This window comes from Aythya ferina (genome assembly GCF_964211825.1).
Source record: "Aythya ferina genome assembly, chromosome: 6".
Taxonomy (NCBI): domain Eukaryota; kingdom Metazoa; phylum Chordata; class Aves; order Anseriformes; family Anatidae; genus Aythya; species Aythya ferina.
The window spans coordinates 27,333,556-27,359,989 of record NC_140303.1 but is presented as its reverse complement, the minus strand read 5'-3'; the positions used below and the strand labels follow the sequence as shown (position 1 = coordinate 27,359,989).

The following is a 26,434-nucleotide window of genomic DNA, read 5'->3' as shown; positions in this document are numbered from 1 at the left end:
CCTTTGAAAATACTACTAAACAATTCCTGTAGATAGGCCCCACCTGAAAATAATGTTCCAGATCTGTAGTCCTCACCCCTCCACAATTCACATCCAGGATTTTGTTCAGATACATTCTAGAGATACGGTGGTGTCAGTGACAAAGCAGCAATGTTGGCTCTCCAAATATCCCTCCCCAAAGCTTGAGGGCAACTTGAGGTAAAAATCCAAGCTCATTTGAAAATTGCAGGGAGGTGAAAAAGATTTCAAAGCCATGCAAAATCGAGCAGCAAGCACAGCCAAGCTACCACCCAGCAAAGCAGCCTTCAAAACACACTGCATGTTCAAAGGGCTTGCAGGTTTTGCTCGCTTTGGACATTTTCCTAATACTCTCCAGCAAGAGCGGGGAACGGCATACTGAAGCACAATAGGAAAACACACACGCAAGCAAGGTCCCTGCAGCCAAGTCCAGCCTGTAAATTTGGGCAGCTGACATTACAGATGTCTTCCTGTTGCCCTGCTGCTAAGACTGGCTGTTCTGAAAAGACAGATTGAGACAGGTCAGTAGGCAAACACAAAGCACTGCTCAGACACCCAGAAATATATTGGGTCAATGAACTACATCAAGACATGGGGCTGAGCTACTGGTCACCATTTAAGAGATTAAATTGGTGCCGTGTCAATAAAGAAATAGTAAAGGAGATGGCAGAAATCCTTTTCTCTTTCCATCTCTTCCCTTTGCTGCTGGTTTTTCCTCTGCCCGTTCTCTGAGCCTTGGTAACAAGCCCCAAGGTTTAAAGCAACACAACAGCAACGATTGCTGGACAGGATTGATTCTGGGATCAATTTCCCCTCGATACATGATTGCCTGTTGCAGGCAGAAGGCAGGGGGAAGGCAAGAGCTCTAAGTCAGCAATCGGGAACCCACATCAACCCCCGGGGTGTAAAAGGCTGCAAAGTTTTCCTGATAAGGTGAGGCAGAGCCAAAGAAAATAAACAGTGTTGTGGTATTCCTGCCTGGGAGGCACGAATTCTCCCTCACCTCAAAGCTTCCAGAGCCCCCATCAAAACAATTAGATTATAAAAACTGCTGAAACCAGAGCTTTTCAGGGAGGACAGTCCAGAAGTCACAGCATGACAAAAAAGTAAGCGGGGGGTGTTGTAGGGGTGGGAGCCCTTCCTCCCGTGGTGGCTGTATATTGGCACGTATTAAGCATAGACACAACAATAAGCAATAAATCACAGCCCAGGAGAAATGCCAGGTGGAATGCACTGGAGGAAATTAAAACATCCCTCTCGATATAGTTCAACATTGAAAGAAATACAAAGGAGGGCAAGTTGACTTATCACCTGTGTAGCCAGGATGCTAAGGGGAAAAAGGTTTCCAAAATTTGCAGCTGAAAAAATTCAGTTGAATAATTTCCTACAGAAAAAGCTGAGCTTAAAAATTAATAATGATATCACAAACATCTTTTTAAACAGATAAATAAATACCAGCTCTCCTTGGCTTTCCTAAGCTTCCTTTTTTTTTTTTCCTCCTTCTTTCAAACGCACAGCCCCTCCACAAGACTCAGCCATGGAGCAAACCTCCACAACCTCCACAAGCACACCAACTGGCCAGCACTGGAATTCAGCAAATTCTGACCTCTCACATTGCCAAATGTATGCAGCCCACCATGCTGTCTGAAGACCACACCTCGTGGTACAGACCAGTGATGGGCTTACATTGCTTACAAGTATGAAACTGGTTGTGCTGGAATCAAGTTTTACCACCAGGCAACGATGCTGTGGCCCTCAGGTCCTAAGTAGATGGTGCTCCTGTGAGGCACCCTCCAACCACTGTTGGTTTTTTTCCCTGCTTGTTCCTTTTTTAGGCAGTTGAGCAAACCTGCACCCATTTGAGCTTTAATGGAACTGTCACAGAGAGTACTTACACAGGCTGAAACTGGGACACGATCTATAAATTACCGGAAAGTTGAACTCGAGATTAGGAAAAGAAAGAAAAGGAAGGACTCATTTCTCTTGAAACTGGATCATATATATGTATACACACATAAATATTCTGAAACTGAAACTCTCCAGGACAGCCTGAAGAGGACAGCTGTTATGTTCTACCTTTTCAAATCTCTGCTTTTAAGGGCTAAGGATGGGATGGTATTTTCCAGCTGTGATTCTCTTACTAAACACTTCGGTGTCAGGCTCTCTGTATAAGCCGCTAAACCTTTACACATTAAACGCTTCTGAGTCTAACTTGCAGTAATGACCAAGTTGCATTTTCCAAAAGGGATAATTAAGAGGTTCAGCAAAAACAGAAAGAGCTAGCATTTTTATATTTAGACAGACATGAATTTGGTACAAGCTGATAGATAAACTCTACTTTTTGAAAATAAAATGATGGTGACATTTTCTGTATCATTTTTTTTGGCCAGAGAACAGGGACATCTTGCACTAGGCCATGAAAGGAGTCCATTTAGACAGTGCTAGCAAATTCCTTCCTCTTGTCTAGCACAGAGGACATCAGTTTCAGACAAAACTCTCATCAAGAAGAGCAGGGCAAAGGCATGAGAGGAGAGGGAAGAGTGTTTTTAGAGATGTAGACATGCAATTACCCACAGCAAACCCCACTACACTCTCAGGGAGCATATGTCTCAATCAGTTGGTATCACACTGGTTCACCTGCTAAAAATGGGGATATTGTTCAGTTCCAAAAGCCTTCTGCACTCATTTCTGGGTGGAGAACTGCTCTGGAGCCAGTGCTGACAATTAAAAACTTTTTTCCTACTCCCTTTAAAAGGTGCAATCAAGACACAGAATCTATCCAGGTGTAGGCGGTGTCACACTTACTTGAAATGAGCTATTGGGTTCCAAAAGCAATGAGAAGTGGCCATGCAGCCCAGCCCTGCCTCATCAGATGTTTGAGAGGTAATCGCTCAGATAAGCAAGAATAGGCTGGCTGCAACCCAAATTCAGAAACCTGCAGCCCTACAGCCAGCAAAACACATGGAGCTAATAAAATCAACAGTGAAATGTCAAGATAAAAAATAGCAATAATAATAATAATAAAGTAAATACTGCCAGTCCTTCCTTGGTAAAAATACAATTAATTTCTGATTAAAATTAATTAATATTTACAAAAAAAAAATATTGCTTATTCTCACTGTGCCTGTCATGAACGTATATATCAGGAGATGCACTTTCAACAGTGTCTTTTGTCTTGTAGTGATGAAAAAAGGCATTCTACACCAAATCAGACTAGAATGCGTTTCCCTGGTGCTTTTCGTTTAAGTTGAAGTGGAATATATCAGAGCTGTAAATTTGCTTACCCTTCTGTTCTGTACATGGAGCATCTCTCCAGAGGAATTTTTAGCACCCCATTATTTAAGCCCACGAAGAGCGACCTGTTGCTGTGCAGGATTTGGAGACTCTTGATTGCTTCCCGTTGTCCGTCAGGAAGGATCTGCATTTCCTCTAAATAACAACTCCTCAGGCTCCTGTTAGTGGTAGAAAGGGCCTTCAAGATGGTGCCATACTCTAGTGGAACAAGAAACAAGGCACGAGTAAATTTTGCAGGCATTGACTTCACGTCACACCTACCTAAAGACTGAAATATTAATGTCATCTTTACACAACTGCTTTAAACCTGGTTCTGTGTCACTTTCAAATTTTAACACACCTTCTGCCCGTGGTACAGAGAGCCCCAGCTACATGCTTACAATCCTCAGCAGTTCTCAGACATTAGAGAAACCATCTGGGACTGCATTTTAATGGCAAACCAGAAGGATATGAACCATCTGAAGAGCAAGTACCTGGAAATATTTCCCAGTTGGAGCGCTGAGGCCAAAATCAGTCAGGTCCTGTTACCAGTGAGCTGTACAGTAAGGTGACCTGAGATAGCAGGGATCATTTCTGGTGCCTCAAAGTCTGTATTTCTTTTGGTTTATGGAGCAGATCGTTGTGATGTGATGCCATGACAAATGACAACAGATGCAGAGGCCCTGCTGGAAATCTCAGAGGCCTCTGTAATGACCGCATGGGTCACGGGTCTAATTGATCCTGTTCCTGGAAGAAGCCAACCTGCCAGCTCGATGAGGGGATGTTATGGCATCAGCAGTGCATACGCAGAAATGTATACGTTTGTGTTCACAGTGCTCTTAACTAAACAATTTAAAGATCCCATAAAGTGTGGGAGATCTATGCTGGGGAAAAGGGGTAACCTCACTGCTTTTCATTAAAACCCCAAAAGACATCTGTCAGTCCCAATGGTTCTTGAACTTCAATCTTTCTATCCAGATAACTTCTGTATTGGTGCCAAAGCTCAGCAATTTACAGCAGTGGAGTTGGCTGCCATGTGAAGATTTTTTTTTCCCAGTTAGCTGAACCTTAAGGGTGAAAAAAGACTGAGGCCAAGCTTGGGTTTGTTTTTTTCTCAGGATTGGATTTTGTGTTCAGGGCTGTCTCTGAGCAGGGCTGTCTCTGCTTAAGCATTTGAACGGGTTAAACATTTCAGGTCCAGAAGAGCTTCATCTTTGGTCACCACTAACCAGGGCGAGAATACAAATGAGTAAGAAGCTGATCTAATGGCAGAAGACCTTTCCACACAAGTGATGCGAGGCAGAAATGATCCCAGTCTCTGGCTCTGAAACTGAGACTCCTCGCCTAAAATATCAAGATATCAAAATAACAGAACCATGTCATATTTCCATGTTAGTACAATCTTCTCATTATAATCAATGCCCAGTGAGGCTCCCACACTGGGAACATTACTAAAAGACATCAAAGATGATCACTTTTGAAGTAAGTGGAGGTAAAAGTTAGATAAATTATGACACAGTCCGGGAAGATGGTAACACGAGAATGAAGCAATGACTCTGCATTCAGATTTGAGATTAAACTAACACTTATGGAGGCAATCCATCTTATTCTAAAGTCAAAGCTTCTGCCATAGAGGATAACAACATTATACCCATGAGGCTGACCATATGCTCTGATTAATCAAACTATTTAATTTAACCTTTATGATTAGAATGGATATGGGCTAAAACAACCATTTGTAACACTTTGTCCTTCCTTAGCATCTTTCATTTATCCAAGAGATCTGTGCCTTTCAGAAGAGGCAGTGTGTCCTCCTCATTAGAGGATGGCAGTAGAAATTAAGAAATCCAAATCACACACTTAATACTATCACCGTCTCGCTGTGCACAAAAGCACACATGCCTCAGCTTCCCCATCTGCATCACATTTGAGTGCATGCTCATTCCTGAAAGCACAGGGACTCGTACCCCAGTAGGCACATGGAAGTGCAAACACAAACAATTAAAACCTCAGGCAAGCCTAGAAGTTAAGTATTATTATTTTGAGATGAGTATATCATAGTGCAGAGAGGCAACTTATGTGCATAAAACCACAGAACATTTTAGCAACCTTTGCTCTTTCCCGCTGTAATGTATTAGGCGGATCAGTCGAAACATGTTTTTATAAAAGGAAGAAAAATGTTATTGTTGTTTTCAAACACACTGTAGATTTATGGCCCATTCACTTGGGACTCTGCTTCAAGTCCTCCATCCTGCTTCTAATTTAGTCAGGCAAGCTAACTTTCATGAAGTTTTGTGCCAAAATGATATTGAATGACTACTGTGTAATGGTGCCATGACCGGGCTCTGAGAGATGCTACGTCTACAAACAAGCGGAGGCAACTTTCTTAAGCTCTGGTGCTCTTACCTGTCCCAATATACATCACGTGGTAGAGAGTATCCTTCCCCTGAACGATATCAACCACCAGTTTGGAAAAACGAATGCTGTCCTGAGTCACATACGGATCTACGGTGACCGGCTGCACCACGTCGTTCATCAGGAAGAGGCGCTGCGCGTCCTGCAGGACTCTCTCCGTCAGGTTCTCGTTAGGGCTGTCATCACTCAGCGTCCCACACTGAACATGGAAGATTGAACTTCAGCACCTGCATTTTTTCCCCACACCAGTAGCCCAAGACCAAACCCTGAAATGCTTCTTTGATTTCAACCAGCCATGCCCTGGTGATTTTTTGAGGAGGCAGGTCTGTGTGAAGGGGCCCAGGACCAGGCCCCTGGCCTGGGTAATGGCTAGCTTGAAGTCCACTAAAAATGCTTCTCCCAACTGCTCCACTGACCATCACTGTGGTGTTTCATTCCCTGGTGATCATCCCCAGCCACTAACCGCCCCCTCCGTGCACACAGCTCTTCTGTCTTCACAGGCCATGGCAGTCTGACCTGTGTGAATCCATCCTCCAGCATCAATGGGTGCACGGGGATAGGACTCAATGCCCTGTCCATACAGCACAGGGGGGAAGAAGAGAGTTTATTTTCTGTCTTTTAAACACCAGCTCAAGGCCCACCTCTCATAAACTGATCCTCGCAGTTTCAGTAGGAAGAAAAAAAAACAACACACGCACAAATTTTTTTTTTCTTTTTGGGTCCAGGTGTTTGGTCTTTCCTTGGAAGGGAAGTTGGTATACTGCAAATTAGGATGTTGATCTACGACATCCCAGCTGCAGTGTACAAATTTCCCATGTGCATGCTCTCAATATGCATCAAAGCAACTCTGCAGTGTGGCTGCCTTTCAGAGGTGCACCATGTGGAGCTTCTCTTACGATGTGCTAAAATGAGCTCATAGGAATTTAGCTCACATTTACACAGTCGATATGAATCCTAACAGCTGTGTACTAAGTCCTACAATTGTCAAACCTTTAAGAACTCACTTCAGGAACGGACATGTTTGTCACAGTTGTGCACAACTCGGTTTGTCTAAAAATCCACCACCAATGTCTTGGAGCTTGTGGGAATTAATTGAGCAGGGTGATGCTAGTTCACATCATCTATGAACATGGCCATTTGCTTATCAGCTTTAGCGTTTTGAACCAAGTACCCAGACCAAGGAAATATCAGTGTGGGTTGGGTTGGGTGGTGGTTTTTTTTGACATGTCTTCAGATGAGCTTTAATACCTTTTTATTGCAAAGGTCATTTTCTTTCATTAGTGTCTCATCCCAAATTCGTTAGGGTTTTTAATTGCATCTCTTCTCCTGTCTCCTGTACTCCTGGTTTACACTCCTGCCTTGCTTTGGATGCTTTTCTCTCCACTCTTATTTCTTTCTAGAGCATCACTGAAGGAGGAGTCCCAGTGGTAGGAATGTCATTGTTGGTTTTGTTTTCTATTCTCATCAAGCCACTGATAATCCTTTTGGGCTATTGGCAGCATGTGTGCTGACACAGCATCCCTCTGGTTTGGTTTTATTTTGTTTTGTTCTAATTTCCTGATTATCTGCACTGCCCTGATCCTCTATATCCTTCAGTATTTCTCCTTCCTCTCAGCAAGAAAAAAAAAATCTGGCATCTTTCCCTCATCCTCCTTTGTGAACACTGAGGCAAAAAAATTAATTTAATTTTTTTGCAATATCTGCCTCTTTCTGTCACTAAATTACCCTTGTCATCTCCTAAAGGCCCTTCACTGACCTCCTGTTCCTCCTGTACTTGAAAAACATCTTAATCTCTTTTTGCAATCTTCCTTTTGTCTGCCACATACCTCCTTTTCCCTTCCTTATTTTTCCCTGACCCTTTTTTTTCATCTTGCTGCTGCAATCTTTGCACTCCACATTTTATCTGATACTTTTCACTACATGGAAATGCTTTCCAAAGTCCTTTTCTATTCCTCCTGGGTTAGTCCAGCAAGAGACAGAAAGTCTTTGATTCTTGGTTAACCTTAATATTCCCTTTAAATTAAAAAAAAAAAAAAAAAAAAGCTGAAGGGAAAACAAAAAAAGCCCTAGTCATGTTTAGCATGGTTGGGGCTTCAGCAAAGCTTTGTTTCTTGGTTTTGAGTGCATCAAGCTGAGGGGGTGATCAAGAGCCTGAACTTGTCCCACCTTGTAGAGGCAGAAGCCCTCACTCAGGTGCTGTGAGGGAATTCAAGGGGAGAAAGTCAGGTTCCTCAGCAAGAACACAAGCGTGTCCCTGCCTGAAGCATGGACCTGCCTCCCATCTGCTCCTGCAGTGATCTCAGCTGACTGCAGAGTCCTTTTTGGAAGGTCCCTGACATCACCACTTTGAAGGCAGATGGCATTTGCAGGCAGCCTCAGCACCTTTGCCATTATAAAGCAGAACCAGATTCACACAATCAGGCTGAAAGGATTCACTGTGCAGGAGCAAGGACAGAAAGATGAGTTTGTCTTCCCTAGGGTTCCCCAGGTGGGAAGGGGCTGAGCTCTAAAATGGGCTCACACTTCAGAGGACTCAGGTTGTGTGGGGCTCTCAAATTCATACTTTGTGCTGCAGTGACTGAATTTGGGCATAAAGCAACTATCATGTTCTATACATTTCAAATTGGCGTAAACTCATAACCCTGGAAAACTACTCATTCATAAACCCGAAGATTTTTAAGGCTAGAAGGAATCACTATGTCCATCTGGCCTCTTCCACTACTTACTTCTGCAACATGTCAATAACTTCTGGCTGAGCTACCGTGTCTTGGAAAGACATCCATCTCACACAGAAACACCGGCTGCCTTCAGGGCCCCATTAAGTGATGGAAAATTCATCACATCCTTATGCAGTCACAGTAGTTAATTACCTTTCTTGTTTTAAAATGTCGGTTGTCTCCATTCTAGTTTGACTTTGTCAGCTTCAGCTTACAGTCATTGAATCTGCAAGCTTCGGTGGGGATATGCAGACTTATCCCCTGTGAGGACCATATGCTCAGAGTTCATGTATTGGTGATGAGTGTACCAGAAATAAGAGAGTAGGAAGAGTGGATTTTCCCTGATGTATCAGAGTTTGGGTCCATCTAGCCTGATGCAGCTCGCACCATAGGCCAGCATTGCTTGTTTCAGGCTTTTTTCAGGGGGGGCATTCCAGTGATATATCCTGCAGGAAACCTTTCCTCCAAAATTTTTACCCAGAACACCATCTCTGGCCCACAGATATTTTAAATTCTTCATTCTTACAAAAGCTCTGAACATTTTTATGTGTAAAAAGACTTAAATTTTTCCATAAATCCCATGGTTTCAATAACATGTGGCAAAGAATTCCACAGACCAAAATACTCATGAAGGTAGAAAAATATCATTTATCTGCACTGTGGGTCTTCCTGGAAAAATAAGCCCCTGTAAGAATCAACCCAGTGGAGTGACAGAACATTAAAAGGACTGGAGCACACTGGAGGGCAGAAGCAGTACCTGGAAATTTGGGATGGGGTTTAACGTCGGCAGCCAGGCTGATCTGGGGTTCTCTTGGTAACGGAAAGGGCCGTTAAATGCCTGAGTAATGGCACTCAGATTGAAGGCACACACTGCTGAGGCAGCTATGCTGTTTCTGGAAAAGGGGAGAAAAAAATCAATTTAATCATTAGAACATTGACATTTTCATCATAACAGACATCAAGCTTCACTCAGATAAAATACATGTAAATTGCTAGGTAGACATACAGTGATACCAATCTCACAGGGAGCAAAAATAAATAAATAAATTGTAAAATGCAAATGAATTGCATGACAATTTTTGAGAATGAATTTTAAGCTTGGTTTTAAAATGCCTGTGATTTAAGGGCCACGGAAGTAGTTCTGACATGAAAGGTGAGCACAGTTTAATTTGCATGGATTATTTGCGTCTGGTTTTATTTTTATTTTTTTACCACCCCATCTATCTTGATTGATTACAAACAACATAATTTTTAATCTCCCGGTGTTTCTCAAGGTGAAAGCCTGTTTCTACAGCCTCCTAAAATCTTCAGCTATAAAATATATCCCCTAATGTTTATATAGATATATATATATTATTTGTAAGTATACAGAAGCATGCACACAGGCAGGGGGAGGGACAGAATGACAGTGCACACCAAGCTGGTTGTTACGGCAGCTCAGCAGGCAAAGATGTCTTGCTAATATGTGCAAGCCTCTGTTTTCAGTGATTACTCCTTCGTGCTCCCGGCCGGGATCAGCATCTGTCTGGGGCAGGCTGCTCCCCACGCAAGCACGCACCAGCCAGAGGAGGCACGGCGAGAGAAATGCCACTGCAGGAAGGACTCTTTGCAAGGGAATTTGTCACAGGGAGGTGATGCTGCCTGGGCAGACTTGCACACAGCTCGGTTGGCCTTTGCTGGCCCATTTCAGCCACGGAGGGCCCATTTCTGCAGGGTCCTGAGCAGGCTCAGTGCTTTTTGCTTCCACAGGGTTCAAGTGCACCTCCCTGACAAGCCGGCATCTCCGAGAAGCACGTCCAGAGAGAGCCATTTGCTATGTGGTTACCTGAAATTCAAAACCTGCTCCCAGCCCTCTCCCTTTTTTAAAGGGAAAGAACAACGTTTGGAGAGAAAGATATCAAAATAAAACTAAAAATAGGGCTAGCACAGGAAACCGACTCGTCACAGTGCCTTTTAAATAACCCGAGCCCTGCTGTATGTATCTTGCTGCTAATTAAAGCAGTTTGAATTCTCTGAGAGGAACATTTTTTTTTTTACTAAACCAGTAATTATACTCTCTTGCGCAAAAAAAATAAATAAAAAAAAGCCTTGCTCCACAGTCCCAGGCAGGAAAGTAGAGGGCCAGATCCTTTCACAGCATATTTCTTCAGAGCAATACAACGTCAGGAGGAACTTCTTGCTTTGCCTTCCCACTCTCCGCTCCTGCCCCTGCCCTTCCACCCCCCGAGTGATGGAGTAGCTCCCTTTGAACATGTCAAAGCAGCGCCAGGCGAACCTTTCTCCACTTTTGTCTGAACACCACTGACGCAGTGCATGCTCACAGACGGCAGCTCTTAAGACAAAGCTAATGATGGATGACAAGTAAATGCCTTGAGGCACACATGGGAAAAAAAAGAGAATGAGAAGGAAAATGAAAAAGGAAAAGAAAGAATAAAACCCTGATAGTCTAACAAAAACACTTAAAAAAAAAGATTTTTTTAGGTCCCTGCTAAAGACTCCACAATATAGCCCTTTCCTTTTGAATGAGGCTTTTGATGAAATAACGCTATCTGTGGCCTGGCATATTTCCTATCCCTCCCTACTAAAACACAGATCCCAGTCTCAAACCAGTGGCATCGATTTGGCCAGCTGGCCCTTGTGCTGCGCTGGTGGGAACTGCAAGTTCCTTTATTGCACCTCCTGCTCCCTGTGACTAACTAGGTGAGTTAAGTTCAAGGAGGCTTTAACATAGTCTCCAAAAACTTTAATAAAAGCTTCTTAAATATTTCATCAACAGCTTCCCCCAAAAGCTCTCTTTCCCACTGATTTAGCAGGATATAGCTTAAAATGAAGCAATAAATCTTTATATGGGTGTTTCCACCAATAAGTATGATACAGACTAAAAGCCCTTTGTTATAAGATGACCGTAACTGCATTAAAGATGAACCTGCCAAAATAAAAATACCTTTAAACAAAAAATAATAGTTTTGTGGTGCATCAGTATTCCATTATAAAGGTACTCAGGCTAGAGCGCGCATCAGCCCTCTTTGTATGCAGCGCTCATGCAGCATGATATAAGTCCCAGTGGAAGTTAGAAGAATAATTACCATTATTTCTCTAGTCGGATGACAAATTGGAACATTTTCTCTTTGAACTCTCAAAAGAACATCATGTTGTAGACCCAAAACGCTACTTGATCTAGCTTCAGCTATTATCAATAACTCATCTCTTCAATTACACAAATGTTACATATTATATTGTCCTCAGAAGATACCAGAGGGAACACACACCCGTAATGTAAGAAGAGTGACTTAAGTGCAATCCGAAGAGGAAAGGGTAACACTTACCATGTCTCATGCTTTAGCAAACCTGGGAGACAGACACAGCACAAAAGAACTGTTCCAACCCGAGCTAGTCTGTCTCCTCTGTTTTACACAAAATCCATATAAATTTGATTAATATTGTACATTTATTAATAATTTTATTCTCATTTCCAATTTCCGTTCTTGGCTGGATGAATGGACAAATGGATAGATAAAACATTATCACTATAGGCATAAAAGTGTCTCTGATATTAAAAAAAAAAAAAGTTGTTCCATCTCAATTGCCCATAGCAGTAGCCAGGTTTCCTTTACACATTCAGGCAGTTTGGCTAACAGCCTTTAAATGTTTTCAGGGGGAACAACTCATGCTCCTTTCGACTCCAGGATAGATTTCCCTGAAGCCCAGAGTCAAGGTCCAGTGCTCACTCATTATTATTTTTTCACAGAATCACAGAATGTCTTCTGGATGTCTTCTGGTCCAAATCCCTGCTCAAGCAGGGCCACCCAGAGCAGGTTGCCCAGAACCACGTCCAGGTGGAATGTCCATTTTGAAAATGTCCAACAAAAGAGACTCCACAACCTTTTCCTCGTCACTTCTCCAACAGCTCACTTTTGACTGATGTTGGCAACAGTCGTGCAGAAAAAAAAACATGGAAGGTGAATGAGGGTGGCCAAACACTTACCTACTTCTTGGCATTTACAGACTGGAAATATCATTTTGGATCTGTTGACTTTATAAAAGTCATTATAGTGAAACTCCCAACAGTGCTCTAGCTCAAAAAGTTGGGTCTGATGCTTTGTGGCTTCAAGGGCTGCCATGCCAAAGAGAACAGACCTAAGGTCTGTACTTCAGAGGGGCTTCACTTCTTTGTTTTGCTGTGGGGCTTCTTGGGACCAGACACTTATTCATATTGAACAGTACTCTCTATTGCACAAAAAGCCCCAAAGAAGTTGGCTAACCAGCATGAGAAAGATATTTTGGGTGGTTGTCATGTGAAGTAACTAACTCAGATTTTCATCCTCTAGTTTACACATCAGGATAACACCCCCCTGGAGAGCATGCATTATTGAAACTCAATACCACACAGACTGGTTATAGCTTGAAACTTATCATCCTAGCCTTGGGCTTCAGAGAAAAAGTTATTTGAGTTTTTCTGACTTAAAAAAATACATTATGAGTTTTTTAATATATTTTTTAATTAACTCCTCTTCTCTTTTCTGCTTTCACAGCTACACTAAATCATTCCAATTACAAGTTTTTTCAATATCAAGCCAAGAAAAGGTGATTATGAAGTTTCAGAAATCATTCCTTCCCCTCAGATTTCCAACACTGCTTTTGATTTATGGACCCCAAACTGTTTGTAGCAGAGGTACAGACCCACTTGGAAATGTTAAACGCTGTGTAGCCTCCATGACCTTGCTTCTATATTATGTTGTTCAGCAGTTTATGTTGATTTCAGTCCCTGCTGTTGTCATCCCATTTGCCTCTTTTTCCTCCTTCCAATACTTCTCTCCCAAGCACATGTACCTGTCCATTTCTAGGGCCAATCTCGATGTTTCCACAATAGCATCAGATCATTCAGGCAGTGAACCTGGCTGAAAAATCTTTTTTTTTCTACTGGGTCATTTTCATACCAGCTCTCCGAACACCACAAGTAGCATTGGCACTACAAAAAGTCAAAAGTCTGTCACAGCTCAGTTTTAAATCAAATTAAGTTACCCTAGAAATGTACTGTCACCCCGTAAGGGACTCCAGGCATCCATGAACAACGGACTAAAAACATTGTCCTAAAGGCAATGCTGCTGTGATGGATAATACAGACCTATCTATTCCTCTGCATTAAACCAAGGGATCTTTCAAAAATTATTGCTCAGACTGTCTAAGAAATCAGAGTATTGCCGGTTTCAGACTGCTGGGGATAGAAGAAGGGCAGTAAAACCAGTGCAACTTACACATTAGTGGTGAAGACACCATAGATCAGGTCTTGCTCAGGAAGGTAGAAGGTGCTTTGCAATTCATTATAATAGAAAGGGATTTCTCCAGCACGGGAACAGTTCAGCCTGGCCTTCATGAAAGTTGTCCATGTGTCCTCCAGCAAAAATCTCCCCCCAATGTCATTTTTGCAGACCCTGGCCACACGAGAATACACTGTTTTCCCACAATCGTGTTCTACTGCGTTCTCTCGGAAAAAGAAGTAGGTGAACAAACCGATGTCGTAGGCAGCAATAAAGTTAGGCTCTGAAAAACAAACACGTGAAGAGATTTATACAGGTCAGAAATCAATCCGTGCTCAGTGACTTGCCCAATGCATTGCACTGCCAGCTCCTTTTACATAGGCTGTCAAAGCTGCGACCACAGGGAGTTTGGAGTCAGCAGCAGACATAAAAACAGTAGATGAGAATAATGATATATGGGGGTACAGCTCTAGCTCCATTTTTCAGATCATGGAAGGATCCCTTCATTTCCCCACTTTATTGGCTCTGCTGCTACTGACTTCAGTGAAAGCAGAGTTTAACGCTTTGCATATGCACGACTACTCTCTGTACCTACAGTTATTTTACAACATAAAGCCTTCCCATTGGGTTCTTTTACCTATTCTCTTCTGAAGTGCACCTTATGGTGTGTTAAATATGCTGCTTGCATCCGCCCGATTCCCCAGACTGCTGCATTGAAACATTCAACCTATTTTCCCAGCGCAATCACATCTGGCTTTTATCACAAAGCCTTTCCAGTTTCTAGGCACAAAAGATTATCTTATGTCCGTAAAACAAAACCACGCCACAAACTGACAGTATCAGAGCAAGCTCTCCTTAATTCTTTTTCTCCTGGAATCATTGTTATTGTTTTCACAAGGATTAAAAAGAACCTGGTGTTGGTTTGTAATGAATATTTTAATTGGCTATTTAACAAAGCTTTAAAGTGTACAGTCTTTCATCCCAACAGTTTCTCTGGCAAAGAGAAAAGATTGGCCAATTAATAATATATGACTAAACAACAACAACCAAAAACCTGTTGGTTTTACAGGTGCTTTTACGATGTTCATTTCTGAGTAATGCTCAAAGGAAAGTACAGAATTTCTTTAATGCTGCAGCCCAGGAGTGAAAGGAGAACAGAGTCTGGCAGAGGGGAGGGCAGACTCATGGTGCTGCAAGGAAGGTTTGGGAGGTAGAATATGGTTCAGAGGGAAGGGCACTGCAGAGCATCTCTGATCAAACTTTCTCTTTCAGACAGTGAACTTTAAAGGGATCGCTGTGATCACCAACCTGACCTTCCTTCCGTCTAATATGAACCAGAGAACTTCACCCTGTAATTCCACCATCGGATCCTACAACTAACAGGTGAATTAGACCGCATTTTTTGAAGGAGATCTGATCTTACAGGACAATGTCACATGGCTTTACATTCATCACTTTCCTCAGTGACTCGTTCAAATGACTAATGACTGCCCCAGCTGCAACCTGCACTTCTTCTTCCATTTGACATTATCTGGTTTTAGCTTCCAATCACAGGCTCTTGTCATGACTTGTCTGTTAGATTAAAGATCTTTATCCTGCCAGAGATCTTCTCCCGGTGTAAGTACTTCCATATCATGTGCAAACCACCTTTTATCTCCTGTTCAGAAAGATAAATAAATTGAGCTCCTTAAGTCTCTCACTGTGAGGCAGACTTCCCAAGCTTCAAATCACTCCATGGCTCTTCTCTGAATCATCTTCAAGTTTTCTGTTTCTTGTTGAAAAGTGGCCAGAATGGGATGAAATTAGTCCAAAGTCCCCAATACTGCACAAAGTTGTAAATCCAAGTGTCATGTTAGCTTTTCCGACCACGGACTAGAAACTCGGTTTCTGTTTGTCCTTCTTTAAACTCCCCTGTTCCAAGGTTCCCCCGTGTGACTTCCTTCTGAATTCTTAATTCATGTGCAGACAAGTGGCACATATTTGTAATGAGTGTATATGAGCTATGCTACTAATTGTCCTAATTCACTCACAGTCTTGCCTGATGACGTTCTTCTACAGGTCCTGCTCTCCATATAACATTATCTATGAGTGTCTGCAGAAGCTAAGTTCATTCTCATGAAGTTCCAGAGAGTGCACAGTCCCACTGTTCATATCCTTGATTGAAAGGTTCTGAAATCCAACAGAAATATTCTGAATACTTGGTCAACTTACCTTGGCCTTGAGAGAGAAGAGAGGAAATATTGGGGTCTCCATCATTATAGTCTGCTCAGTCAAGGTGTGCTTTGTCCCAGCCAGAGGATATGGACTTACTGCAGGAACTACTGGTTGAAATTCTACAACTTGTTTGATGTAGGGTATTATCACACTGGGGTAACAGCTGCTTTTAATAACTATAAATCCACAACACCATGGGTTTACATGTAACATAGCTTGCTGTGAAATTTCTCATTTTCAGACTGATCTTGTACTGAAACGAACCATTTTCAGCTGAGACAGTGGAAGTAGAGTGTGCTCAACACATTGCAGAACTGGGTCAACAACATGAGGCTTTATTTAACCTGGATCTTCAAATCGTTGAGGGATTTTCTCATTAAAAGGATGCACTTGGTCATCTCAGAAGACAGAGACCCATAAATATATTAAGTAGCCTGTAAGACCCACTTTGCATATTCTAAATCAACTCCTCTGACATCCTTCCAGGCTATTTTTAAATGTCTTCTAAGCTGCACTGATCATTGCACCGGAAGCCCATCCCCATCATAACTCTGTATTCCAATAAGAAAACAGAAGGAAGGATTTACAAGCCTGCCAAGTTGACTTTAATACACCTCTTGCTCAGATACGACCCGCATGACTTTACCATTGAGCCATTTGGAGTTGTACTGTGCTGTCCTAAGTGGGGGAACATTTCCAAGGCTGCGGTAAATAGCAGGATCCCGTCCAGAGAAATCAATTACAGTTGCAGCATAGAGTTCTCCTCGTGATGTAATCACAGCTGTCGAGTTATGCCGGGGGTCATACGGGCACCGAGCCACTCCATTAATTCTGTCAATGATTTTGCTAAGATTTCCTACCTGTATTTAAAAGGAGAGAGGAGAGAATTTAAAGAGCAGCTGGCTTTCGTACTGGCACAGAGAATTCAGTTTGCCCATGAGTACCTCCGAGCAAAGCCCTGATGGTAAAAAAAAAACAGGCAGCTATAAGACAATAATGCCAGCGATGACTGTAAATTGATCTTTACATACATCACTTGCCAATGTAAGAAGTTGTGTCTGAGCCTCACTGATCCTCCTGCTTTGTAAGAAGGGTAATTCCCCTGCCAATAAAGCCTGCAGAGCCCAACCCACTCACAGTAATCAGGTGCTCCTCTTGCTAGCACAGGTTTCTAATCTTCCATAGGCACCTTCTGAATGTGTACTGGCATTAAAAAATATAAAAATTAACATTGCTCCGAACCTGCTCCTGCCTCCCTTGAAGCCAAAGGGAGTTTTGCCATTTATTTTGAAGGAAACATTTAAGCATTCAGCTCAGGAGGTGCTCACAGCTAAGCCTGTCTGTATTGCCCATTTTCAACAGCATACCCAAGGTTTACATGAGCAGCACTTTGTCCAAACCTGGCTCACCCATACCATGAGTTTTTTGCTCCCTACCTGCAGACACACCACCCCCTGGCCCAACGGGGCCAAGAACCCCAAACCAAAACAATTTCAGATCAACTGCATTTGGAACATATTCTCTGCACCCATGAAGCCCTGTCGATGACTGGCCTTCCCCAGAGCATGTACCCCAGCCCCTCCATCACTGCAAAAGAGGCAAAACAGACCTGACGACTGGAACACACTGGCGAAAAGGCATTGGTGCCACAGGTAAAAACCTTCTTGCCATAAACAATCAGCACTCGGACATAGTTCTGACACTCTTCCTGTAGGGACACAAGACAGAGACGAACTTTGAAAAGAAGACCGTGGGGTTATTTATTACATTAAAAAGTACCTGTGTGGCAGCTGGAATGCACCTTCTTTACCTCTAACTTGGAGCAAGATTTGTTGCACCAAGTGCTGCAGTAGTGCACAGCTGTAGGGAGCGAGCAGTCTCCGTGAGCAAGGCCAATTTGCTGCTTACTTCTCTGACCACAATCCTGCATGAATCTGGTAGGATGCTATCCATCAGGCTGACTCTGTGTTAGCTATACAACTGGCTCTTTCTTTCTGCTTAAATTGGAGGAGGAATCCTCCCTCTTTCCATGGTATTTCTGACCTGCTTTTCCCATCAGTGCTGCAGCTTTGACAACATTACCCAGACACAACTCTGGTGAAGGGCAGAGGCTCTCCCTGCACTAGAAGTCACGCTGGTGTAGCAGGAAAACAGAAGGAACTTCTCTGCAATGGGAGAATCATGTGCTTAGACAGACCGTTGCTTCCTTCCACCATGAGGCTCCACACTCAGGATTTTCCATAGTGGAAGGAGTTTCTCTTTCAGGCCAGGACAGAGAGAAATAGCAAAACCCTTCTTCTCAGCCTCTCCTTCCCCCTGCAGCCTCACATCCCGACACTGGTGGACTTTGGGTCAGGCCATCTGAGTGTGCCCGGGATGCTCAGTGACAGGGAGAGGCCAGGGCTTTCTGAGGTGACCTGCAGGGAGAGGAGGTGCCAGCACAGCCTGTGGCAGCCCCTTGCCCTGAAATTCATCCCCACAGCCCCGCTGAGGGATGTCTGGTGAGCCCAGAACCAGGCTGCCTGCCCTGGGCTCTGGGAGCAGCACAGAGAGGAGGAGGTGAGCGATGGATGGCTTGTGAGTGGCACCCACGGGCTCCAAGGGGGGAAAGGCAGTTATATTCCACTGTAAACAGAGACGGGAACTTGTTAAAAAATAACAACCTCGGCTGGGTTATCCCGGCTGCCTTGCTTTCCTCCCTCCAATAGATCATAATTTGCTGCTAAGCTGAGCCTCCAGCTGCAGACACCGCTTCTCCTGTAAGCAGCAATCACTCCGCGAGCTTCCCCGTCTCACAGCGCTCCACGCTGCTGATCAGCTCCCTGAAGACTTCATTTGCAAGATCCAGCAGTGTAAAAACACTCCGTATCAGCTGGAAAGGGGAGAGGCTTGCTTAGCTGGATTAAGAACTACCATCTCCTTTCATTCGCTGCATGGAAAACAACTTGCTGGAGAATGGCATTTAGCAAACCCCCCCTGGCAGTGGCCGCAGACGAGCTACTGCATGGGCACAGCATCTGGGGCTCATCCTGAATGGAGAAGTGTGCAGGGACTGCGCCCTGAGCCAGCCTGGGAGCACTCACCTGGCCCAGGCAGAGGCCACGGAGGTGATGGAGTGGGGCTGACCTCGGCAGGGATCTGGGGATCCGACACACAGCCCCTGGCACAGAGGAACCAGAGCTTAAATTCATAGTGGGGTCAACAAGAGCTTGCCAGCCTCTCTGCTCCCTCCTGCTCTTCTGTGGTGCTGTGAGCCCTGCAGGTTATTCCCTGCCCTAGCCAGGTCTGCATTTCACGTTCAGTAATTCCTGTTTTACAGCACAGCTACCCAATCCCACGTAATCCTAGGACCACTGTATATTTAACTGTGAAGGACCAGAAATTCTTGAGGAAATGAGATTTAAAAAGTACAGGCTCCTCTCCCCGTTGAGTTTTTCCAGAATATGATTGATTTGGCATCTAACCCAGACAGCAGCTCTGTACACGACTTTCACATAATAAGAGAGCATCCACCTGCTCCTCTCTGCTTCCACCTTCCTCTGCTCCGTGCAGCCTGAGCGCAGCATCTGCCCCAAGCCAGCTAACACCATTAATGTTGCCACACTCTTTTCCAGTACTTAAACATACTCCTAAATAAAACTCCGTCCTGCAGAAATCTCAAATCCTAACTTGCAGAATTCTCTTCTTTGCACAGACCTATATTAAAGCTTTAATTTCTGTGAAAATCCTCCCAGCTGAGAAGACAGAACACAAAAAATAATTTCTCTGTGAGATCATGCTGGATGCATCTGTTGCACACTTTACTCCAAGGCGCAGTAGCCCAGGTTGATAAGGATGCTGGAAGCTGGTAAAATATTGTCTTATTTTAGCCTAATTAAGCATGGCTTTCTTCGTACCCATTCAGTCAAAAGCAGAGGTTATTTATTGAAAGAGAAGAAAAGCCATACTGAGCCAATGTATCTGCTGCTGTCTGAACCTGCACCAAAATATTTCATCTGTGACTTCCAGCCCATTCCCAACTGTGCTAGCAAAGAGCAAAAGAGCACAGGCAGCGCAGATGAGGTGTTAGATTGGAAACATTTGACAGCTGATACTTTTCAGGGAACTGGATGTACCAAGCCCAATAATTATTTCACTGGCTGTAAAAGGCAGAAACTGGGGTGCCTGGTGGATGTTTTCTTCTCCTCTGCTTAGATAACACTGCTACCAGGTGTGGCCATATCCCACCACAGTTATATCACTCTGAATTAACTGCCTAGGCTCTGAGAAGGCTTTTTCCCTGGACTTGCCTTGCTAATGATGGTAAAAGGGCTCCGCACTGCTGGGGCAAGAGCAATGATCACATGTACTTTTCATCCACCGGTCTCAAAGCAATTTGTAGAGCATTAAGTAATGTTCTAAAATGGAGGTGCATTATCTTACTGTCCTCTGGGCTGGGTGAATCGAAACACACAGGTGCTAGAAGGTTTGCCATGGTGACACTGAATGAGAGGAGATCCTGCAAGACGGGGACAAAGATTTAACTCCCAGACCCCACCTGGCTAACCTGCCTGGCCCCAAGAGGAATCCTGTGCTCATCTGGCATTTCTTATTGCTGTGCCCACTGCCAGCCTATGCCAACTTCCAACAAAAGCAAGGAAGAAGCTGAACCACTAAAACGTTCCAGCTTGTGGGATTTTTCTCGAGACACTGTTGGTGACATCTACATCAGGTCCCCTTTCTGCCCTGTTCTCAAAATAAGTAGAAAGGGACAGGCTCCTCTCTGTGTTCTTTAAGCCAGCCGGGATCTGCTCAGAAAAGTTATTCACCGTGCTCCCCTCTACAACTCGTAGCTCAGGCAACTGGTTAGTAAAATGATTTCCCAAGCACTTACAGAAAATGGGAGCTATTTAATGCAGTTTCTTCCACAGGCCTGGAAAACTCAGTCGTACGGGAGGCAAAATTCAGATGGGCTTTATTTAACATGGCTGGAAAATCTGGCAAGCTTGAACCCCAGCTCTGTCCAGACAAGACAATGTTTGGATCCTGCTCTCACATCATGGAGCAGACGGTTCAGTCTGTGTGTGATCAGACTGCAGATCTCATCACCAGAAAGTATTATTGGGATCATGAGATTAAGGATTTAAATAAAGGGAGAAGACTCAATATTTATACGGTTAATGAGAATAACCCAGTTATATTAGTTGGGATTATCATTAAATATATGGCAGTGCTGATAAAAACCTGTGGCTCACAGCCGGAGCATTAAACATATCTCTGATTTTCCTCTGAAATACATGTTATTGACTTTGGGGTTCTCATTCCTTCCTCCGAATTACCGGATACTGGTGCTTTTTGCAGACAAGGCCTTAGACTGAGCAGAAATCACTTTCCCCTAGTCTAATGACCCTTGTTTTCCTAGGAGGCGTACATCACTGGTAAAGCTTAATCTTTATCAAATCCCCTCATGCCCCTCCTCGCTTTAAGCCCATTCTCATTTATTTTAGGCTTGAAACATTTAGATTTCACTGTGTCTGTGAATGGCGTAATGTCCACCACTGTGGGTAGGAGCAGGGCTCTTTCTAGCAATACAGATGTCAGGCTGCTTTGAAAGCACATTTCCAACCCCAAAACCCAAAGTGTTACTCCATTCATTCGCGTGGACAGACCAGCAAATGGAGGGGCTGAACTCCTGCTGGCTTCAGTTTGAGGTAAAATTCAAAAAGACATTTTCAGGATGCAAAGAATAAGCCAGCTGTAGGTGCTTCTTGAGTTGTTTCATCTGTCATCTCCGAACACTGGAGTTCTGAAATGTTATAAGCCCTTAATCTCATTGTACAGAGGCATTTTTCCTTTGAAGGCCTAACCGTATATAGGCACTGCTTTAATTGGCCTTTACTTTGAATAAACCACTCAAGCTGTTTTCTGAGATCTGCTTTTTGATTTTCGATATTTTTTTTTTTTAGCTAACAGTATTTCATCACATACCAATACATTTTGATCATAGACTAAAAACACAGTTACATGCTCTATCAGGAAAATAGCTGTTTCAGGTTGTCTGGTGTCCTCAGTAAGAAATACAAACTCTTCAGAATATGGAAATTTATCTTGGGGTTAGGCCAGGGTATTTAAGAGGAGAAATAGGATGAAACTTGGCAAAGATGCAGCTAAAGCCTTCTAACAGAGCTACAAAATAATGAAAATAGTTTCACACAACGTGCAATTAATCTGCAGAGCTCACTGCCAGGAGTTCACTGAGGCCAGAACACAGCGAGATAAAACAGGTAGAGGGGGGTGTATGTGGGGAATGAGGACGTCTCGAGTAGAAACAGTAAGTTTTACCAAAAACTCATAAAGACTGGTCCATAGTGACCCAAAGCCTGCCTGTTCTCCCTAGCTAGATCAGCACGGGCAGGGGTTACTTCTTTGAAACCCAGCTCCTCTTTTCCATTCAGCTCCTCCTGGCCACATTTACAAGACTCTAACAAAATCCAGAAGCTGCAAAAAGGAAGGAATTCTGGTTTCAGGAGATGTTGCCATGATGGGAGGTTGTCTCCCTACTGATGCAAGTCATCCTGCACGTTACTCCTGAGGCTTGGCCCCCAGCGATGCAGCAGGACAGCGCGATGCTCGGTGTCAGCGCAGCCAGCAGCACTGTGCAAGGCTGCCAGCAGAGAAAGCAGGAGCCACATCGGGAGGCATCCGGGGGTAGATCAACCAGAAACACTCACGGCTCAGTGTGCTGGCAGCTGTACCCAGAGAAGACTCCTGCACTGCTGGCCGGCCAGATTATTCCTGCTGTCTACACATGTGGTGGGAAGAGAGGACTTCTGTCCTCCGCTGATCTGGCAGGTCCCACTGCACTCCCTGCTCCTCAACCACTGGATGCTCTGGTCTGTTCAGCTACACTTACTAGCTACACCAGCCATGCTCAAAGCCCTTTATTACTATAAAAGTAAACACACTGGCTCTGAAGTACAGCCTGCAGTTCAGAGAACCGGTCAGAACTCTGTGTTTGCCCTTAATGACATTTTAGAGTACAGCAAATATTTATTTGTTGCAGTTCATCCCAATTTTTTTTAAAAAATCATAACCTGACGTTTTTGAGCAGTGTTATTAACATGCTTCTAGATATCTATGTTATTTCTTTGGACAAATAGTTTACTAATCAGCCTAAGCCAACACCCTGACCAAGCTGTCTTTCTCCTCTGAGTGCCATAAATACCAAAGAGAATCACTAATGATTTTTCCAGCCAAGTTTTCTTTAATGGACTTCAAATCAAATTAGGGGGCTGATAGTTTAGCAGAAGTAGTAGGTATGGAGGTTCAGATTTCTAGAAACAGCTAGAAAGGGGAGAAGAAAAACCATCTGTCTGCCTCGCAGTTACCCATGGATTGATATGGTGCCTGTCAGATCTGGGTGCCTGTTCTTTGTATGGCGATTCCCAGCCACATTACATGACCAGAGGACACATCCTCTGAATGACAGCCACTCGAACGCCTAAAATAGCAGATTCCTCCATTAGCCTAGCAACTTCTGAGCCAAACCCATTTATTTGGGTTGAAACCGTGGGCCAGGATTTCCCTGCAACCTTGTGTGAATCCAAGAACCGCCTGTATCAGGACATCATACAAGGAAAGGGAGACAGCCAGTCTGGGACAAACAGTAGCTGGATCCCTATCAGATGCTTCCCTCGGTTCTTTCTCGCTCCAGAAGTGTTATCAGTGCATCATCTTTCCCCTTGCTACCCAAAGTCCTTAGGACAGCACGTAAGAGCTGGAGCACTGCCATTTTCACAAACAGTTCCCTTCTCTTTGAAATGGCGGTGTGCTGCTTTGGGAAAGTGAACAAATAATTTTATGCTCAGACAAGACAAAGACCAAAGGGCGCTTGTTTAGAAAGCCACAGTTTTCTATGTCAGGCAAAATTCCTTAGATGTGGTAGATGGGCTGTTATGCAGAGACAAACCAATTACAGACTAGAAGCTGAGCAGCTCCTAATGAAATTAAATACATTTTGATCTAGTGGCACCTCTTCCCCTTGCACTCTATCCATCGCTCATTTTAACTACAACCTCTGGGTGATATCACTTGGAAGGCAGAAAGAAAGGCAGCATAACACCGATTTTGTTCTCTGCAGTCTCTCTCAGTATGGTGGATGGTTTCCAGGGGAGAGTTTTAAGGTGCTGATCAGGATGCATTTTATAAATGCTGCAAAAATAGGAATAATTACTAGCGGAAGCCAGCATGGATCTCCTGCGACATGGCAAATAAAGCACATACAATTCTTTGAGGAAACCACAAGCTTTGGTTGACAAAAATAGCAATATAAATGAAAGAGACTTTTCTGAAGTGTATATTTTAATACCGCATGACATATAGTAGAGAGTTACTTTTAAAATCAAGTTCAAGTACATGTACTTTAAAGGATTAAAATCTGATAAATGCGTGGACTGAAATGAAGTCCTCTGAGAAAAATCATACACAAAGTTGCTGTTCTAGCAGGGACCCAGATGGCAAGGTCCAGTATCAACATTTTTCCTAACCAGCATTTGTGGATAACCCAACGATCAGAAAAATAGCAACTACAATGAGGCCAAAGCAGACATATATGTTAGGCTGGTTGGTGAGCTATACCCAACAAACAAAATACATTTTTTAAAGATATTATACATTAAAAGGCAAGGAACAAAAGGACTTTATGTACAGACCGGGAGATTACATCCCCGAACTAGCAACTGTGAGAAGGATTTAGTGGTCACAGTGACTAGGCAATTCTGCATGATCTCCTGTGACAGAAGAACTGCTGAGTACATGAACAGAGGGCGAAGAAGAGGTGGAAGACTATTTTAATCACATTCAGGCATTAGAGATTGACGTGGGAATAGAGGTGAAAAATTGGAGTGTGCAGAAAACAGACACAAAAATATTCAATAGCAGTGGAGGAATGAGTTAGAGAACAGCTTGGAGAGCTCAGCTTTTTACATTACCAAAAAGTCTAAGTACTGACTTGACAAGAGCATATAAATGGTTTATCAAGAAAAAAAAAGAATATTGGTAACTAAAGAGCTCCTTAATCTAGAAGAGAAGGACAAAAAGAGACACAGACACCCAAAACTGAAGCCAGATTCAAAGAGGAAATAAAGTACATGCTGTTAACAGTGAAGGTGATCGGCCATTTGATCAAGCCAGCAAAGCATGCAGTCGGCCTGCTTGATTCAAAACCTTCTGCCTTCCTCAGGAAGGTGCAGCAGCCAAAGACAAGTTACTGAGCTCAGTTTTGGAACAGGCAGGTGAAACTTCTGGCCAGAGCTACACAAGGTGTCAGAGGAAAAGACCTAGTGGCCTTAAATCTGGGAACCAGATTTCTCATCTCCCTTTTCTCTGTCCAGTTGGTACTCAAATGTGGAGTGATCATCATGCCATGGTAATTATCCTTCCGTGATATGCATTTTGCAGCTTTTGCTCTTGTACTTCTTATTTTCCTTATGGTAAAACTCCAGGCATTTTAGGAGGAGATTTTCTAAGCAGCAGGGAGAATCCAATTTAGATACTCAACAGGCATAAGAAAAAGGCATTTTTATACACTAGGTAGCTTTGAAAACTTCATCTTAAAATAAAGACATTATTAAACGGGTAAGGAAAATGAACCAGTCATATAACTTACCCAAACTACACTGTGAATTAATCTAAGAGCCAAAGGTCCTCCTTATTTCTAGCCTTTATCACCACATATCTCAGTGCCTGACAATTCTGAGCATATTTATCATCAAATCATCTGTGCTATGTAGAAAACTGCCATTAGTCAAGTTTTGACAAAGCAGAGCTGAGGCAGACAGAGCTCTGGTTCTTGTACCACTATCACACAGCATAAATAGAAGTATTCACATTGTGTTGCCCTTGCCTGATGCATTTACCCAGCCAAAGAAAGACACGAGGTCAGAGCTGGACTTCTCAGCTGCAGTAGAGCTGTTCATCAGCTTGCTAAGCTCTATGTGGTATTTGGAGCTAGCACTAAGTCATTTCTCTACAGTGTAATGAGCAGTGAATGTGTAGACTCCCAGGAGGGATTCATCCATGGACATATAGGCAAAACTAGATACAGACTTGGGAGATCTGAGTTTACTTATCTACTGCAGAATCCTTCTGCCTTTCTTCGTAGCTCCATGTCTTCTTGTCAGACTCTTAGTCAACACCTCTGTTTGCCATTAATTGTATGTCAAGAAGTGTCTAACAATCTGATTAATTATTGTTTCTCAAAACGGCATATCCAAGGCTCCTGCACCCACCAAACAATTTTAAGCTCTGGATAACAAGCAGCATAAACTCAGCTGTCTGGAGCACCATCCTCATGAAATGTTTGGCAGACTCTTCGCAGTGTGTGGAGGCAGCAGCAGCAGCAAAAATGCTCAGACCATTGCTTTGTTTTGGCATGACAGTAAAAATAATAAATTGAAATTATCCTAGAATTTGTTCAGTTGAATGCATGGAATCTAAAAGGGTTTTATCTGGGGGCTGACAAAATAATTCTGGGTTATAAATTCAAATTCTTCATGAACA

General features: G+C 43.3%; 1 protein-coding gene across 9 annotated transcripts in view; it reads right to left on the bottom strand.

The window, feature by feature from the left end:
* SEMA5B (semaphorin 5B) overlaps positions 1–26,434 on the bottom strand; it is a 260,702-nt gene that overhangs the window by 55,963 nt on the left and 178,305 nt on the right. For all 9 annotated transcript variants that reach the window (XM_084522998.1, XM_084522997.1, XM_084523001.1 and 6 more), the window contains 6 exons: positions 17,505–17,603; positions 16,542–16,755; positions 13,679–13,964; positions 9,181–9,316; positions 5,698–5,905; positions 3,303–3,510 (listed from right to left, as the gene is read on the bottom strand). In XM_084522998.1, the coding sequence (XP_084379124.1) occupies positions 3,303–3,510; positions 5,698–5,905; positions 9,181–9,316; positions 13,679–13,964; positions 16,542–16,755; positions 17,505–17,603 (1,151 nt within the window). The remainder of the gene's footprint in view (positions 1–3,302; positions 3,511–5,697; positions 5,906–9,180; positions 9,317–13,678; positions 13,965–16,541; positions 16,756–17,504; positions 17,604–26,434) is intronic.